At 46.3% G+C, this 17,430-nt stretch overlaps 1 protein-coding gene and 1 pseudogene across 4 annotated transcripts; one reads left to right on the top strand and one right to left on the bottom strand.

Annotated features, from left to right (window-relative positions):
- Positions 1-17,430, top strand: part of LOC131570177 (zinc finger protein 665-like) — a 507,112-nt pseudogene that overhangs the window by 1,816 nt on the left and 487,866 nt on the right.
- Positions 9,453-17,393, bottom strand: IER3 (immediate early response 3). Of its 4 annotated transcripts, none has more exons than XM_058822584.1 (4): positions 17,345-17,393; positions 16,414-16,684; positions 12,085-13,238; positions 9,453-10,362 (listed from the first exon to the last, which is right to left on the bottom strand). In XM_058822584.1, the coding sequence occupies exons 3-4, from the start codon at positions 12,268-12,270 to the stop codon at positions 10,069-10,071; spliced, it is 480 nt and encodes a 159-aa protein (XP_058678567.1). In that variant the 5' UTR covers positions 12,271-13,238; positions 16,414-16,684; positions 17,345-17,393; the 3' UTR covers positions 9,453-10,068. The 4 variants fall into 4 exon arrangements, with proteins under 4 accessions (XP_058678567.1, XP_058678568.1, XP_058678566.1 ...); XM_058822585.1 differs by lacking the exon at positions 17,345-17,393 and having other exon boundaries at positions 16,414-16,449; positions 16,649-16,970; XM_058822583.1 differs by lacking the exon at positions 17,345-17,393 and having other exon boundaries at positions 16,414-16,970.

Raw genomic sequence — 17,430 nt, 5'->3', positions numbered from 1 at the left:
CAGTTTGGGATCAGGTCTGGGTTGGGATCAGGACCAGGCTGGGTTTGGGATCAGGTCCGGTTTGGGATCGGGTCCGGTTTGGGATCGGTTTTGGGATTGGAACCGGCTCGTAATCGGTTTTGGGATCGGTTTTGGGATTGGGATCGGTGCAGGGAGACCCCAAACCTGGAGGGACCCCGCACTGACCCCACACCGCCCCCAGCAGTCCCAAATTCCCCCCAAAATGTCCCAGAATTGTCTCAAAATTTCACCCAAATCCTTCCCAAAATCATCTCAAAATCATCCCAAATTCCCCCCAAATCATCCCAGAATTGTCCCAAAATTTCCCCTAAAATTCCCCCAAATCCACCCCAAAATCATCCCAAAATTTCCCCCAAATCCACCCCCAAAACATCCTAAAATTGCCTTAAAATTTCCCCAAATCCACCCCAAAATCATCCCAAAATTTCCTCCAAATCCTCCCAAAATTATCCCAAATTTTTTCCTCCAATTCCCCCTGAAAAATCCCAAAATCCCCCCCAATATTTTCCCCAAAATTACCTAAAAATTTCACACGAAAAATCCCAAACTTGTCCCAAAATTTCCTCCAAAATCCCCCCAAATCCACCCCAAAATCCTCCTCAATATTTCCCCCAAATTACCCCCAAATTCCACCTGAAAAACCCCAAAATTATCCCAAATTTTCCCTCAAATCCACCCCAAAATTCCCCCAAATTTTCCCCCAAAATAATTCAAAAATCCCCCCAAAATTTCCTCCAAATCGCCCCAAAATTATCCCCAAATTCCCCCTGAAAAATCCCAAAATTATCCCAAATTTTCCCCCAAATCCACCCCAAAATTCCCCCAAATTTTTCCCCAAATTCCCCCAAAATAATTCAAAAATCCCCCCAAAATTTCCTCCAAATCGCCCCAAAATTATCCCCAAATTCCCCCTGAAAAATCCCAAAATTTCCCCAAAATTCCCCCCAAAAAAGCCCCAAAATTCCCAAAATTTTGGGGATCCTGACGGGAATTTTTGGGATTTTTGGGATTTTTCAGGCTCGGATTTGGGATTTTGGGGTGAAGATGCAGGAGAATTACGAGAACGTCATTTCCTTGGGTAAGAACATCCCAAAAATTTGGGAATTTTGGGAATTTTTTGGGAATTTTTTGGAATTTTTGGGGTGTTCCAAGTGCAAAATTTGGGGGGGGGGAAAGAAAAATTCTGATGGGAAATTTTGGGATTTTTAAGGGGGGAATTTTGGGATTTTTTGAGGAATATTTTGAATATTTTTAAATGTAATTTTAGTATTTTTAATGTTAATATTTTCATTTTAATTCCAATAATTTAATTTTAATAAATTGAGGTTTAATACTGGAAATATTTAAATAATTCAAAACATTATTTAGTATTTTAACTTTATTTTAATAATCTAATTTTAACATTTTAAATATTTTTATAAATTTCAATGATTTTAAAGTATTTTATAATATTTTAAAATATTTTTGGGGGTGAGAATTTTGGGAATTCCCTAAGGAACGAAATTGGGATTTTTTGGGAATATTTTTAATATTTTTAAAATCTAATTTTAGTATTTTTAATGTTAATATTTTAATTTTAATCTCAATAATTTAATTCTAATACATTTAGTTTTAATATTGGAAATTTTTAAACAATCCAAAATATTATTTAATATTTTAAGCTGAATTTGAATAATTTTAATTTCATTTATTTTTTTATATTTTTAATATTTTACATTATGTTAAAAATATTTAAAAATATTTTTGGGGGTGGGAATTTTGGGGAATTCCCTAAGGAACAACTTTGGGAATTTTTTAGAATTTTTTGGGACCGTCTGGGGCAAAATGTTGGGAGATTTTTGATTTTTTGGGACCCCCTGGGGCAAAATTTTAGGAATTTTTTGGAATTTTTTGGGACCCACTGGGGTAAAATTTTGGGAATTTTTTGATTTTTTTGGGAGGAATTCCAAGGCACAAATTTGATGGAAATTTTTTTATTTTTGTAGGGAATTCCTTGAGGCAAAATTTTTAAAAATTTAAATTTTTTAACCCCCAAAATTCCATCTGGAATTTCGCTGCCTCAGTTTCCCCACATCGATTTTTCCCCGAAATTTCGCCCAAAATTTGGGGATTTCACCCCAAAACGGAGCCGGGACGGGAAAACAAACTCTGAAAATTCCCAAAATTCACCAAAATTCCCCAAAATTCCCCAAAATTCCCATTTTCCCCCCAAAGCCGAGGAGATCGCCATCAGTTGGCCGCGGATCACCGCGTTCGCCGAATCGCACCGGAGACGCGGCCTCGGCGCCGGTGAGTCAAGAAGGGCTTGGGCTCTTCCAGTTGGCCAACGCGACCCAACGAGGTTTGGGCTCTTCCAGTTGGTCAACGCAACCATGGATGGGTTGGGCTCTTCCAGTTGGCCAACGCGACCCAACGAGGGTTGGGAATCTTCCAGTTGGCCAACGCGACCCAACGAGGGTTTGGGCTCTTCCAGTTGGCCAACGTGACCCAGTGAGGGTTCGGGCTCTTCCAGTTGGCCAACGCAACCGTGGATGGGTTGGGAATCTTCCAGTTGGCCAACGCAACCATGGATGGGTTGGGCTCTTCCAGTTGGCCAACGCGACCCAAAGTGGGTTTGGGCTCTTCCAGTTGGCCAACGCAACCCAATGAGGGTTTGGGCTCTTCCAGTTGGCCAACGCAACCCAATGAGGGTTTGGGCTCTTCCAGTTGGCCAACGCGACCCAACGAGGGTTGGGAATCTTCCAGTTGGCCAACGCAACCAAGACCTTGGTTGGTCAAGCCAATCAAGAGAAGGTTTTGGATGTTCTGATTGGTCAATCCAACCTAGAAGGGGTTGGGCTCTTCCAGTTGGCCAACGTGACCAAGACCTTGGTTGGTCAACCCAATCAAGGGTTGGACTCTTCCAGTTGGCCAACGCAACCCAACGAGGGTTTGGGCTCTTCCAGTTGGCCAACGCAACCAAGACTTTGATTGGCCAACGCAACCAAGAGTGGGTTTGGATGTTCTGGTTGGTCAATCCAACCATGAAGGGTTGGACTCTTCCAGTTGGCCAACGCGACCCAACGAGGGTTTGGGCTCTTCCAGTTGGCCACCGCGACCAAGAGAGGGTTTAAAATTGAATTGAACCAAATCTTTGGGATTTTCAGGAATTTTCCCCCAGATTTTGAGGATTTTCCGGAAGGTCCCCAAAATCTTTGGGATTTTCAGGAATTTCTTCCAAAATTCGACCCAGAAATTTTGTGAATTTTGGGAATTCCCTCAAAACCCCTCCAAAATCTTTGGAATTTTCAGGAATTTTCCTTTCATTTGCCCCAAACCCTTGGGATTTTCAGGAATTTCTTCCAAAATTTGACCCAGAAATTTTGTGAATTTTGGGAATTCCCTGAAAATCCCTCAAAACCTTTGGAATTTTCAGGAATTTTCCTTTAATTTGCCCCAAACCCTTGGGATTTTCATCAATTTTCCCCAAATCCATCTGAAATCTTTGTGATATTCAGGAATTCCCCCCAAAAAATTTGTTTTGTTTTCAGGAATTCCCCTCCAAAATCATTGGAACTTTCAGGAGTTTCCCCTTAAAATTTGACCAAAATCTTGGGGATTTTCAGGAATTTCTTCCAAAATTCGACCCAGAAATTTTGTGAATTTTTTGGGGAATTCCCTGAAAATCTTTGGAATTCTCGACAATCGCCTCGAAATCTCAAAATTTTTTTAACTTTTTTCCAATTTTCTCTCCCCGCGCAGCCGCCGACTCCGAGGGCGAGCAGCCCCGCCCCTCCCCCCCTCCGGCCCCGCCCCCTCCGCCTCCCCGAGGGGCGGGGCTTGAGGGGGCGGGGCCGGAAGGGGCGGGGCCGGAAGGGGCGGGGCCGGAGCTGCGGCGGCAGCTGGGGCTGATCCTGCAGGCGGCCGGGCGGAGCCGCGTGGAGAAGATGCTGCGGGAGCTGGTGCGCGAGCAGGGCCCGGCCGCCAAACGGCGACGGAGCCGCGCCAGGGCCGACAAGGATTCCGGTGAGATTCGCTGCAAAAATTCCCGAAAAAAAAATATTTCAAATCCTTCCCCCAAAAAAATTCCTGAAAAAAAAAATCCCCCCCGTAAAAAAATTCCTCCCCAAAAAAAATCCGAAAAAATTCCCTAAAAAATTCAAAAATAATTCCCAAAAAATTCCCTAAAAAATTCGTTAAAAATTTATAAATAATTCCCAAAAAAATTCCCAAAAAAATTCCTTAAAAATTAAAAATAATTCCCAAAATAATTCCCAAAACATTCCCTTAAAAATTCCTGAAAAATTTATAAATAATTCCCAAAAAATTCCCTTAAAAATTCCTGAAAAATTTAAAAATAATTCCCAAAAAAATTCCCTTAAAAATTCCTCAAAAATTTAAAAATAATTCCCCAAAAAATTCCCAAAAAAATTCCTTAAAAATTAAAAATAATTCCCAAAATAATTCCCCCAAAAATTCCCCCAAAAATTCCCCCAAAAATTCCCCCAAAAATTCCCCCAAAAATTCCCTAAAAAATTCCTGAAAAATTTAAAAATGATTCCCAAAAAATTCCCTAAAAAATTCCTGAAAAATTTAAAAATAATTCCCAAAAAAATTCCCCCAAAAATTCCTAAAAAATTAAAAAGTATTCCTAAAAAAATTGCCAAAAAAGTTCCCTAAAACATTCCCTTAAAAATTCCTGAAAAATTTAAAAATAATTCCCAAAAAATTCCCTAAAAAATCCGAAAAAGTTAAAAATAATTCCCCAAAAATTTCCCCCCCAAAAAATGTCCAAAAGTTTAAAAATGATCCCCAAAAATCCTGGAAATTTTAAAGTCATCCCCAAAAAAGTTCCCCCAAAAGTTCCTAAAAAATTAAAAATAATTCCTAAAAAATACTAAAAAATTAAAAATAATTCCCAAAAAAATTCCCAACAAAATTCCTAAAAAATTAAAAATAATTCCCCAAAAATTCCCTCAAAAGTTCCCTCAAAAATTCCCTAAAAATTTAAAAATAATTCCCAAAAAAAATCCCCAAAAAATTCCTAAAAAATTAAAAATTATTCCCAAAAAAATTCCCCCAAAAATTCCTAAAAAATTAAAAATCCATTCATTAAAGACCCAAAAATCCCAATTTGCCCTTTCATTAAAGACGCCCCAAATCCCCAATTTTTCCATTCATTAAAGACCCAAATTTTTCCCCAAATTTTCCCTTCATTAAAAACCCCCAAATCCCCCAATTTTCCAATTCCAAACCAAAAAATCCCAATATTTCCATTCATTAAGGACCCAGAAATCCCAATTTTTCCATTCATTAAAGACCCAAAAATCCCAATGTTCCCTTTCATTGAAGACCCCCCAAATCCCCAATTTTTCCATTCATTAAAGACCCAAAAATCCCAATATTTCCATTCATTAAAAACCCCCCAAATCCCCAATTTTTCCATTCATTAAAGACCCAAAAATCCCAATATTTCCATTCATTAAAAACCCCCCAAATCCCCAATTTTTCCATTCATTAAAGACCCAAAAATCCCGATATTTCCATTCATTAAAGATCCCCCAAATCCCCAATTTTTCCATTCATTAAAGACCCAAAAATCCCAATTTTTCCATTCATTAAAGACCCAAAAATCCCAATGTTCCCTTTCATTGAAGACCTCCCAAATCCCCAATTTTTCCATTCATTAAAGACCCAAAAATCCCAATATTTCCATTCATTAAAGACCCAAAAATCCCAATGTTCCCTTTCATTGAAGACCTCCCAAATCCCCAATTTTTCCATTCATTAAAGACCCAAAAATCCCGATATTTCCATTCATTAAAGATCCCCCAAATCCCCAATTTTTCCATTCATTAAAGACCCAAAAATCCCCAATTTTTCCATTCATTAAAGATCCCCCAAATCCCCAATATTTCCATTCATTAAAGACCCAAAAATCCCAATATTTCCGTTCATTAAAGACCCCCCAATCGCCCTTTCCAGGCGCCGTCGCCGCCATCGTCCCCGAAGACGCCGCCCCGACCCCTCTGACCGCCCGGGACCCTCCCCAACCTCCCCCCCCGACCGACCCCAACGCCGCCCCCTCCCCAAAAACCCCAAAAACCCCGAACGCCGCCGGGAGCTGCTCGGGCTGCGGCGCCGACCCCGCCGAACCGCGGCGCTGCTGCTCCGGGCGCCGCCGGCCGCCGCAGCCGAAACCGCACCGCTGCGCCGACTGCGGCAAGGCCTTCAGCCGCGGCTCCAACCTGGCGCAGCACCGGCGCATCCACACCGGGGAGCGGCCGCACCGCTGCGGCGACTGCGGCAAGGGCTTCATCCAGCGCTCCGACCTGGAGCGGCACCGGCGCGTCCACACCGGCGAGCGGCCGTACGCGTGCGGCGAGTGCGGCAAGAGCTTCAGCGTCAGCTCCCACCTGGATCGGCACCGGCGCGTTCACGCCGGCGGGCCGGGCCCGCCGCAGCGACCGAGCGGCAAAGCCAAAAACGAGACGGCGCCGGCGACGGAATCGGCGCCGTTCCGCTGCCAGGACTGCGGCAAAACCTTCGCCCGGCGCTCGGCGCTGGCCAAGCACCGCAAGACGCACGCGGGTGAGCGGCCGCACCGCTGCGGCGACTGCGGCAAGAGCTTCAGCCGCGGCTCCAACCTGACGCAGCACCGGCGCATCCACACCGGCGAGCGCCCGTTCGCGTGCGGCGACTGCGGCAAAGGGTTCATCCAGCGCTCCGACCTCGAGCGGCACCAGCGCGTGCACACCGGCGAGCGGCCGTACGCGTGCGGCGAGTGCGGCAAGAGCTTCAGCGTCAGCTCCCACCTGGATCGGCACCGGAAGATCCACGCGGCCGAACGCGCCTCGTACCGCTGCCCCGAGCACCTGGCCGGGTTTTTGGCGCAGCACCGGCACGGGAGGCTCTTCCAGTGCGGGCAGTGCGGGCGGTGTTTCGGTCAAGGCGCGGCGTTGCTGAAGCATCAGCGCTCTCACGGCGCCGCCGGCGGTGTTGGCGGATCGGCGTCGCCGAAATGTTTGGATTGCGGGAAAAGCCGGGGCTTGTGCCAGGATTGCGGGCGCCAACCGGAATCGGCGGCGGCGGCGCCGGAGAAGCCGTACAAATGCCAGGAATGCGGGAAGAGCTTCGGGCAGCGCTCGGCGTTGGTGAAGCACCGGCGCATCCACACCGGCGAGAAACCCTACAAGTGCCCGGACTGCGCCAAGGGCTTCATCCAAAAATCCGACCTCACCATCCACCGGCGCATGCACACCGGCGAGAAGCCGTACGAGTGCCGCGAGTGCGGGAAGCGCTTCAGCGTCTCCTCCAACCTCCTGACGCACCAGAGGACGCACCTGGGCGAGAAACCCTTCGGGTGCCCCGAGTGCGGCAAGAGCTTCATCCAGCGCTCCGAGCTCACCATCCACCGGCGCGTCCACACCGGCGAGAAACCCTACGGCTGCGGCGAGTGCGGCAAGCGCTTCAGCCGCAGCTCGCACCTCAACCGGCACCGCCGCACCCACGGCAAGGCCGGCGCGGCCGCCGCCTCTTCCTCCTCCTCTTCCTCTTCCTCCTCTTCCTCCTCATCCTCGTCCTTCTCCTCTTCTTCCTCTTCGTTTTCCTCTTCTTTCTCCTCCTCCTCCTCCTCGGCCTTCCCGGCGTTCCCGGGCTCCTCGGCCGTGCCGGCGCCGTTGGAGCTGCCCTGGGCGTTGGCGCTGCCGGGCCGGGCGTTCCCGGGGTTCCCGGTGGGTAATTGATTAATGAATTAATTAATGGAAGGGAGGTGGTTAATGAGGGGGTGGGGAATTAAAAGCGGGGAGGAGGTGGTGGGGGGATGGGCGGCAGCGGGGTCCCAGTGCTCCCGGTGCCCAGCTGGGCTTGGCCAACCCAACATTGGCTCGGTCCCATTGAATTCCCGTTCTAATTAATGGTCTCTAATTAATTAGGGGCGATTTAATCCATTAATTAGGTGTGAAGAATGGGAATTCCCATCATTCCATGGTTCTGGTGGGTTCCCATCACTCCCAGTGCTCCCAGTGCCCAACTGGGATTGGCCAACCCCCAACATTGGCTCGGTCCCATTGAATTCCCGTTCTAATTAACGGTCTCTAATTAATTAGGGGTGATTTAATCCATTAATTAAGTGGGAAATGGGGATTCCCATCATTCCATGGTTCCCATCACTCCCAGTGCTCCCAGTGCCCAGCTGGGATTGGCCAATGGAAGAGCCAAGGTTGAGTTTGGTCCCAACTCATTCCCATTCCAATTTGGTGACCAATTAACCATCTGTAATTAATTAGAGGTGATTAAATCCATTAATTAAGTTAGGACACGAGGAATTCCCATCATTCCATGGTTCCCACCATTCCCAGTGCTCCCAGTGCCCAACTGGGATCAAGGATCCATCCCTGGCTTTGGTCCCAACTCGTTCCATGGCTAATTAACGATCTCTAACTAATTAGGGATGATTTAATTCATTAATTAAGTGGGAAATGGAGAATTCCCATCACTCCCAGTGCTCCCAGTGCCCAACTGGGATTGGCCAACCCAACACCCAACCTTGGCTTGCTCCCATTCAATTCCCATTCTAATTAACAATCTCTCATTAATTAGGGGATGGTTAATTGGCTAATTAATGAGCTGAGGGGGAATTCCCAGCATTCCCAGTGTTCCCAGTACTCCCAGTGCCCAACTGGGATTGGCCAACCCAACGCTGGGGGATCTTCCCAACAATCCGGTTCCTAAATTTGGGGGAAAAACCCCCAAAATTGGGAAAAAATTAAAAAAGAAAGAATTGAGAAAAAAAATCCCAAAAATTTGGGAAAAAACCAAAAAAATATTGGGAAAAAGCACCCAAAAAATTAGGGGAAAAATACGAAATATTGGGAAAAATTTGGGGAAAATGCCAAAATTTGGGAAAACACGTGAAATTCCAAGAAAGGAACTCAAAAATTGGGGAAAAAAACGTAAAAACTTTGGAAAAAAACCTTAAAAATTTGGGAAAAAAATGATGAAGTTTGGGGGAAAAAAAAATCAAAATTTGGGGGAAAATTTAAAGTTTAGGGAAAAAAGTCAGAACTTGGGAAAAAAAATTCCCAAATTTGGGCCATGAATTTAACCAAATGTGGGTTTGGAAGGAAAAATTGAATTTTCTTTTGAATTTTTTGGGTTTTTCCCAAAAAATGGGAGCGAACTCGAGCTTTTTGTAAACTTTTTTTTTCTTCTTTTGTAATGAAATTTTGGATTTTTTGGGGTTTTTTTGTTACTTTTGTGACTTTGTATTTTCTGTGTCGGGTCAATAAAAATCCGACTTGGGCTGAAAATGCCAAAAAATTGGGATTTTTCTGATTATTTTCTATAAAATTTATATAAAAATTTAGGGATAAAGTGGTCAAAAATTGGAATTTTTTCCATCATTTTCCCCCCATTCTGACCACAGGAATTTCTAATAAAGACACGACCCCTGCTAATTAACTCAATTATTTTAATTAATTAAAATATTCAATACCCCCCAAATGGAATCACAATAAATAATCCAGAGGTAATTAATCAATAAATAATTAATAATTAGTAGCAAATAAATAATGATAAATAAATAATAATAAATAAGGACAAATAAATAATAATAAATAACATAAATAATTATTATAAATAATTAATAATTAATAAAGTCAGCAGCCACAGGTGCTGAAGCTGAGGTAGAGGCGACCTCATTAATTAAAACCTCATTAACGAGGCCATCCTGACCACGCCCCTTTCCAGTGCTCCCAGTTCCAAACTGGGATTGGGCAACCTCAAAATTCCAACATTGGGTTTGTTCCCACCTTAATTAGGAGCTAATTAATGAACTGGCCATTAATTAGACAGTAATTAACCAGTTAATTAATAAAAGAGTGGGAAAATCCATCTCAATCGGTGACTCCGCCCCTTTCCAGTCCTCCCAGTTCCAAACTGGGATCGTCCAACATCCATTGGTTTCTTCCAACCTGGAGCTCTTCCACCTTAATTAACGACCTCGTTAATTAATCCAGGAGGGCGTGGCAGTCCCGGGCACCGCCCCCCATTTCAGGGGGGGGTCCCTCAGCGCGTCCTGGCGCCACCAGGGGGCGACAAAGGCGGCGACAAAGGAGGCGACACCGACAACGAGGGGCAGGAGCCACCCATGGGTGCCACCACTGTCCCGCTGGCGTTCCCAGCTGGAATTTGGGGTCCCTCTGGAATTGGGGGTGTCCCCAAGGGTGTCCTTGTGCCCCCCGAGGTGACATCGGGGAGGTCACCGGGGGCGTTGTAGATTTGGGTCCCCACCACGGCCAGGAGGAGCAGCAGGAGTCGCTTGGCGGCGCTGGGTTCTTCCGAGGGGAGGGGGCGGCGCACCTGCAAGGGGGAAAATTCAGGATTTGGGGTCAGGGATCTGTGGGACAGGGGAAATTTCTGGAATTTTGGGGAAAATTCGCAGGATTTTGGGGAAATTTCTTGGTGGGAAATGTGCGGGAGGTGGGATTAGAGATGGGGAAAGGCAGGGTAGGGAACCCATCCAAGGGGTGACCCAGGCGGATCCTGCTTAGCTTCACAAAGGGGTTGGGGGAATTAATGCCACTTGGGGTAAATAATTCTTATTTTGGGAAAATAAATCCTCTTCTGGGGTAAATAAACCCCATTTTGAGATAAAATTTCCTATTTTGGGGGAAAATAAATCAATTTTGGGGGAAAAAAAGCCCCTTTTAGGTCAGGTAGGGGAACCCATCCAAGGATTGACCCTGGGCGGATCCTGCTTAGCTTCACAAAGGGTTTGGGGGAATTAATGCCAAGATTACTGGGAGTAAATAATTCCAATTTTGGGACAAATAAATCCCACTCTGGGATAAAATTCCCTTCTTTTGGGGGAAAATGAATCCATTTTAGGGAAAAAAAAATCATTTTTGCTGGGAAAATAAAACCCCTTTTGGGTCAGGTTAGGGAACCCATCCAAGGAGTGACCTTGCCTGACCCTGCTTAGCTTCCCAAGGGATTTGGGGGAATTAACTCCCCTGGAACAAGTAATTCCCCTTTTGGGTAAATAATTCCCATTTTTGGATAAAATTCCATTTGATGTGAGAGCAAATAAATCCATTTTTTGGGGAGAAAAGTCCCTTTTTGGGGGAAATAATCCTGTAGTCGGTTTGGGGAACCCATCCAAGGGGTGACCCTGGTGGACCCTGCTTAGCTTCCCAAAGGATTTGGGGGAATTAACCTCCCCCGGGCTAGAAAATTCCAATTTCGCGGCAAATAATTCCAATTCTGGGATAAGAATTTCTTCCTTTTTGGGCAAATAAATCTCAGCCTGGAGCAGGGAGGGGCCCAAATCTTTCCCCGAGGGTGCCAGGAAAGGCTGAGTCAGAGCAGAGAGGGTGGAAATGACTCAGCCTCCCCCACCCGTCCGGGAAATGAGGCCAATTTCGGGTTCCGGCCGGGGAAATTCCAGAAATTTGGGATTTGGGAGGGGTTTGAGGGGATCTATAGGGGATTTGGGGGGTTTAGGGGGCTTAGGGAGGGCGAGTTTGGGGAGATTGGAGGGCGTTTGGGGGATTTAGGGGGAATTTGGAGGAGTTTAGGCTGAGTTTGGGGGGAATTTAGAGCGAATTTGGGGAAGTTTAGGGCGAGTTTTGGGAGATTTAGGACGAGTTTGAGGGATTTAGGGTAAATTTGGGGAAGTTTAGGACAAGTTTGGGGGGTTTAGGATGAGTTTGGGGCAATTCTAGAGGAATTTGGAGAAGTTAAAGGCGAATTTGGGGAGTTTAGGGCGAATTTGGGGCAGGTTAGGGAGGTTTAGGGCAGATTTGAGGGGGTCCAGGGCCATTTTGAGGGAAATCAGGGCGAGTTTGGGAAATCTGGAGCAAAGTTCAGAAGTTTGAGGTGAATCTGGGGAAACTCTGGGGCAAATTTTACAATTTTGGGGCGAATTTGGGCAAGTCCAGGGGGGTTTAGACGAGTCTAGAAGCGATTTCTAATATCTATAGGGGAATAAGGGATATAGAACAACCCAAACCACCCCAAAACCTCCAAATTTAGCCTCAACCCCCCCCAAAAAAAACCCCAAAAAATTCCTCCCATACTCACAGCGGGCGGATAAAGAACGCGCCGATGGCGCCGCCGAGGCCTGGAGGGGCCGGGGGGCGGCGGGAGGGGTTCGAAGGTGAAGTGACGAGGTGGGGACGGTGCCACCCCTTTGGGGACACCCTCGAGATGTCCCCAAACCCGACCCGGACACCTCGCGGTGGCCGCGACCGCCGCCACCATCGACATCGTGAAAAAGGAAATGCCGGGATTCGAACCCGCGACCTCGGGGTTATAACTGGGAGAGAAGGCCACGCCCACGGTGAGATTTGATTGGTGGAGAGAGCGGGGGGCGGGGTTTAAGAGGAGGCCACGCCCACTTGGCGCGGCGCTGGGGAAATTCCCGAATTTTGAGTCACGGGATTTGCGTCATTGGAGGGGAAAAAAATTGGGAATTTTTTGGGGAAAAAACGGGAATTTTATGGGGAAACCCCGGGAATTATGGAGGGGAAAAAACTGGGATTTTTTTGGGGGGAAGTTGGGAGGTTTTTGGGGAAAAAAGTGGGATTTTTGGGGGGATAAATGGGATTTTTTGAGGGAAAAGGAGAAAATCTGGGGGGTAAATCCGGGAATTTCAGGGGAAAATCCAGGGAATTGTGGAGGGGAAAAATGGGAATTTTTTGGGGGGGAAATTGGGACTTTTTGGAGGGAAAAATGGGATTTCTTCAGGGGGAGAAAAGGAAATTTTAAGGAGGAAAATGAGCAAATTTTGGGGGGAAAACACTGATAATTTTTTTGGAAAAATAGGGAATTTTAGGGGAAAAAAGGGATTTTTTGGGGGGGAAAGAAAGAATTCATTTGATTAAATTTAAATTTGAATTTTTATTAAGGTTTATTGAAAGAAATGAAGGATTTTCATTTAAAGATGAGAAATTGTCACTGAAAGATGAAAAGAAATCTGGAAAAAGCAAAAAAAAAGGGAAAAAAAGACAAAAAAAGGAAAAAAAAAGCCCCAAAAAGGTTAAAAATAAAACTCCAAACTGAGAATAAAAAGCCCCAAAAAAAGCTCAAAAAAATCTCAAAAAAAGGAGGAAAAAAAAAGGTCCAAAAATCTTACATATTCTCTAAAAAAAGGCTCCAAAATTCCCTTAAAAAGCCTCAAAAAAGCCCCAAAATTTCAATTTTTGCTCCAGGTTTTGTCCCTCGGTGGCCTCGACCTGAACGGGGAAGGGAGAGATCCCAAAATGTCACAAAATTCCTGAAATTTAACCCAAGAATCCCAAATTAAACCCCAAAAATCACAAATTTAACTCCAAAATTTATCCAAAAAATCCAAAAATTTCACCCCAGAATTTCCTAAAATTCCAATTTTTTGCCCTAATTTTATGTTGGGCTCCATTCCCAGGGTTGTTCCCATGGGAATTTTAGGAATTTCCCAAATTTGGGGAATTTTGTCCCAATTTTCTGCCTCCTTCTCTTACGTGGAGGGGCCACGGGAGACCCCCACGCCTTTGGGGGAGGGGTCCTAAAATAGACAAAAAATTCCCCAAAACTTCCCTAAAAATTATCAAAAGAATCCGAAATATTACCTAAAAATTCATCCAAAAATTCCCTGAAATTTCCCAAAAATTCCCCCAAGAAATTCTCAAAACATTCTCCAGAATTCCCCAAAAAAATCCCCAGTCTTTCCCTAAAGAATTCCTCAAAATTTCCCTAAAATTCCCCACAAAGATCTTTAGAAAAAAAAAAAAAAAAAAATTCCCAAATATTCCCATAAGGATACTCCCAAAATTCCCCAAAAATTCTGAGGAGAAAAACCCCAAATATCCCCCAAAATATTCCCAAAATTTCCCCAAAAATCCCCTGAAAATTCCCAAAATTTCCCTGAAAATTCCTCAAAACTTTCCCCAAAACCCCCCTGAAAATTCCCCCAAAAATTCCCAAAATTTCCCTGATAATTCCTCAAAACTTCTCCCAAAAATCCCCTGAAAATTCCTCAAAAAAAATTCCCAAAATTTCCCTGAAAATTCCTCAAAACTTCCCCCAAAAATCCCCTGAAAATTCCTCAAAAAACCCCCCAAAGTTTCCCTGAAAATTCCCAAAAAATCCCCTGAAAATTCCCCCAAAAAATCCCCCAAAATTTCCTTGAAAATTCCTCAAAACTTTCCCCAAAAACCCCCTGAAAATTCTTTAAAACTTCGCCCAAAAACCCCCTGAAATTCCCAAAAAAAATTCCCAAAAATCCCCTGAAAATTCCCCCCCAAATTAAAAAAAAAATTCCAAAAAATTCTTTAATTTTGTGGCGTGTGCCAGGGCCATGGCAGATCCCCTATAGGATGTGTAGGATCCCCTATAGAATGTGCAGGATCCCCTATAGAATGTGCAGGATCCCCTATAAGATGTACAGGATCCCCTATAGGATGTGTAGGATCCCCTATAGAATGTACATGATCCCCTATAGGATGTGTAGGATCCCCTATAGAATGTGCAGGATCCCCTATAGAATGTACAGGATCCCCTATAAGATGTACAGGATCCCCTATAGGATGTGTAGGATCCCCTATAGAATGTACATGATCCCCTATAGAATGTGTAGGATCGCCTATAGGATGTGCAGGATCCCCTATAGGATGTGCAGGATCGCCTATAGGATGTGCAGGATCCCCCATAGGATGTGCAGGATCCCCTATAAGATGTGCAGGATCCCCTATAGAATGTGCAGGATCCCCTATAGAATGTTCAGGATCCCCTATAGGATGTGCAGGATCCCCTATAGGATGTGCAGGATCCCCTATAGAATGTACAGGATCCCCTATAGGATGTGCAGGATCCCCTATAGGATGTGCAGGATCCCCTATAGGATGTGCAGGATCCCCTATAGAATGTACAGGATCCCCTATAGGATGTGCAGGATCCCCTATAGGATGTGTAGGATCCCCTATAGGATGTGCAGGATCCCCTATAGGATGTGCAGGATCCCCTATAGGATGTGTAGGATCCCCTATAGGATGTGCAGGATCCCCTATAGAATGTACATGATCCCCTATAGAATGTGTAGGATCCCCTATAGGATGTGTAGGATCCCCTATAGAATGTGCAGGATCCCCTATAGAATGTACAGGATCCCCTATAGGATGTGCAGGATCCCCTATAGAATGTACAGGATCCCCTATAGGATGTGCAGGATCCCCTATAGGATGTGCAGGATCCCCTATAGGATGTGTAGGATCCTATATAGGATGTACAGGATCCCCTATAGGATGTGTATCACCCCTACAGAATGTGTAGGACCCCCTAGAGGATCCCCTATAAAATGTGTATCACCCTATAGAATGTGTAGGATCCCCTATAGGCTCTATAGGGTGTGTAGGGACCGGTGTGTGGTGGATCCCCTACAGAACATGCAGGATCCCCTATAGGATGTGTAGGATCTCCTATAGAACATCTAGGATCCCCTATAGGCTCTATATGGTGTGTAGGAACTGGCATGTGCTGGATCCCCTATACAATGTGTAGGATCCCCTATAGAATGTGTACGATCCCCTATAAACTCTATGGGGTGTGTAGGAACCGGATCCCCTACAGAATGTATGTGACCCCCTATAGGATGTGTAGGAGCCCCTATAGAATGTGTATGACGCCTACAAAATGTATAGGATCCCCTATAGGCTCTATAGGGTATGTAGGGACTAGAGTGTGGTGGATCCCCTATAGAACGTGTAGAACTCCCTATAGAATGTGTAGGATCCCCTACAGGATGTGTGGGATTCACTGTAAGCTCTATAGGGTGTGTGGGGATTGGCATATGATTGATCCCCTATAGAATGTGTATGACCCCCTATTCAATGTGTAGGATCCCCTATAAGCTGTATAGGGTGTGTAGGGACTGGAGTGTGGTGGATCCCTTAGAGAATGTGTGGGATCCCCTACAGGTTCTATAGGGTGTGTAGGGACTGGAGTGTGGTGGATCCTCTATATTGTGTGTAGGATCCCCTATATTGTGTGTAGGACCCCCTATAGAATGTGTAGGATCTCCTTTAGAACGTGTAGGACTCCCTATATAATATGTAAGATCCCTTACAGAATATGTAGAATCCCCTACAGAACGTGTAGGATCCCCTACAGAATGTGTAGAACTCCCTACAGAATGTGTAGGATCCCCTATAGAATATATAGGACCCCCTATAAAATGTGTAGGACCCCCCTATAGGGTCGGGGGCTCCCGCGCTCTCCTCCCTTCCTCAACTCTCACAAAATGGCGGCGGATCACGTGACCCCCTCCTCCTTCCCCCCCCCGCGCTCTTAAAGAAACAACGGCGCCATTTCAGCCCCCAAATCGCTTTTTTTTCCACCCAAAACCCCGCGCATTTCCCGTTTCTCCCGATTCCCCACCGTTCAGCGGAGCTCTCGGTGCCTCTTCCTCGGGGGCTGCGGAAGAAAAGCAGAGTCAGAGCGAGGAGAAAGCGATCCCGGTGCTCCGGGATGACCCCGGGGAAGGTCCCGGCATGGCGGCGGCGGCGGCTCAGTGCGCTGCGAGTGTGTCCTCACGGCGGATCGGAGCTTTTGAACCGGTTCCTCATCGCCGCCGCCGCTGCGGATTCACGGGGAGGGATCACGGGGGTCTTACCGGGGGTCTCAGCGCCGTCCCGCCGGTCACGATCACCTGCGATACGCGGGGGAGGAATGGGGTGAGAACCGGGGGGAACCCGGGGGAATTCACGGGGGTTTTGTGGGTCTGGGGGCGTCGCTCAGGCCGGTGCTGTCCTCAGGGGGCTCGGAGACTCTAGTCTTTGGCATCATCACCGCGATAGCCCCCCAAAATTGGGGAGTCCCCCACAAAAAGACCCCAAATCTCTATTTTCTCTCAGAGACAGCGAGAGTCAACCCAACAATGCGTCCAAGAGAGAACAAATTTCCCAGAGATTCCCGACTCGCACCGAGACCCCCGATCTCCCCTCACGACCCCCGATTTCCCCCTCACGATCCCTGATTTCCCCTCATAATCCCCGAATCCTCCTCAGAACCTCCGATTTCCCCTCACGACTCCTGATCCCCTTCTCAGAACCCCCGATCCCCCCTCACGACCCCCGATTTTCCTAATAACCCCCAATTTCCCCTCATAACCAGCTAATGCCCCTCAGAACCTCAAAACACCCCTCACGACCCTGGATCTCCCCTCATAACACCTGATTTCCCCTCATAACCCCAAATCCTCCCTCACGACCCCCGAATCCCCCTCAGAACCTAAAATCTCCCCTCACGACCCCTAAATTCCCTTCGTAACCCCCGATCTCCCCCCGCATCCTACGCCCACGCTGCTCACCCGCTCCAGGCCCCAAAAGAACTCAACCTCCTCCCGCCGCCCCTTTTATAGCACTGCCAGGGCCCGCCCACCACGGGCCACGCCCA

Source organism: Ammospiza caudacuta, chromosome 33, assembly GCF_027887145.1.
Source record: "Ammospiza caudacuta isolate bAmmCau1 chromosome 33, bAmmCau1.pri, whole genome shotgun sequence".
NCBI lineage: Eukaryota > Metazoa > Chordata > Aves > Passeriformes > Passerellidae > Ammospiza > Ammospiza caudacuta.
This window is presented reverse-complemented; position numbering and strand designations above follow the sequence as displayed.

Excerpts from the sequence above, each read along its gene's own strand:
- IER3 (XM_058822584.1), bottom strand. The coding sequence starts at position 12,270 with ATGTCGATGGTGGCGGCGGTCGCGGCCACCGCGAGGTGTCCGGGTCGG. Across the intron at positions 10,363-12,084 it reads GCGTTCTTTATCCGCCCGCT|GTGCGCCGCCCCCTCCCCTC; the intron begins GTGAGTATGGGA and ends TCCCCCTTGCAG.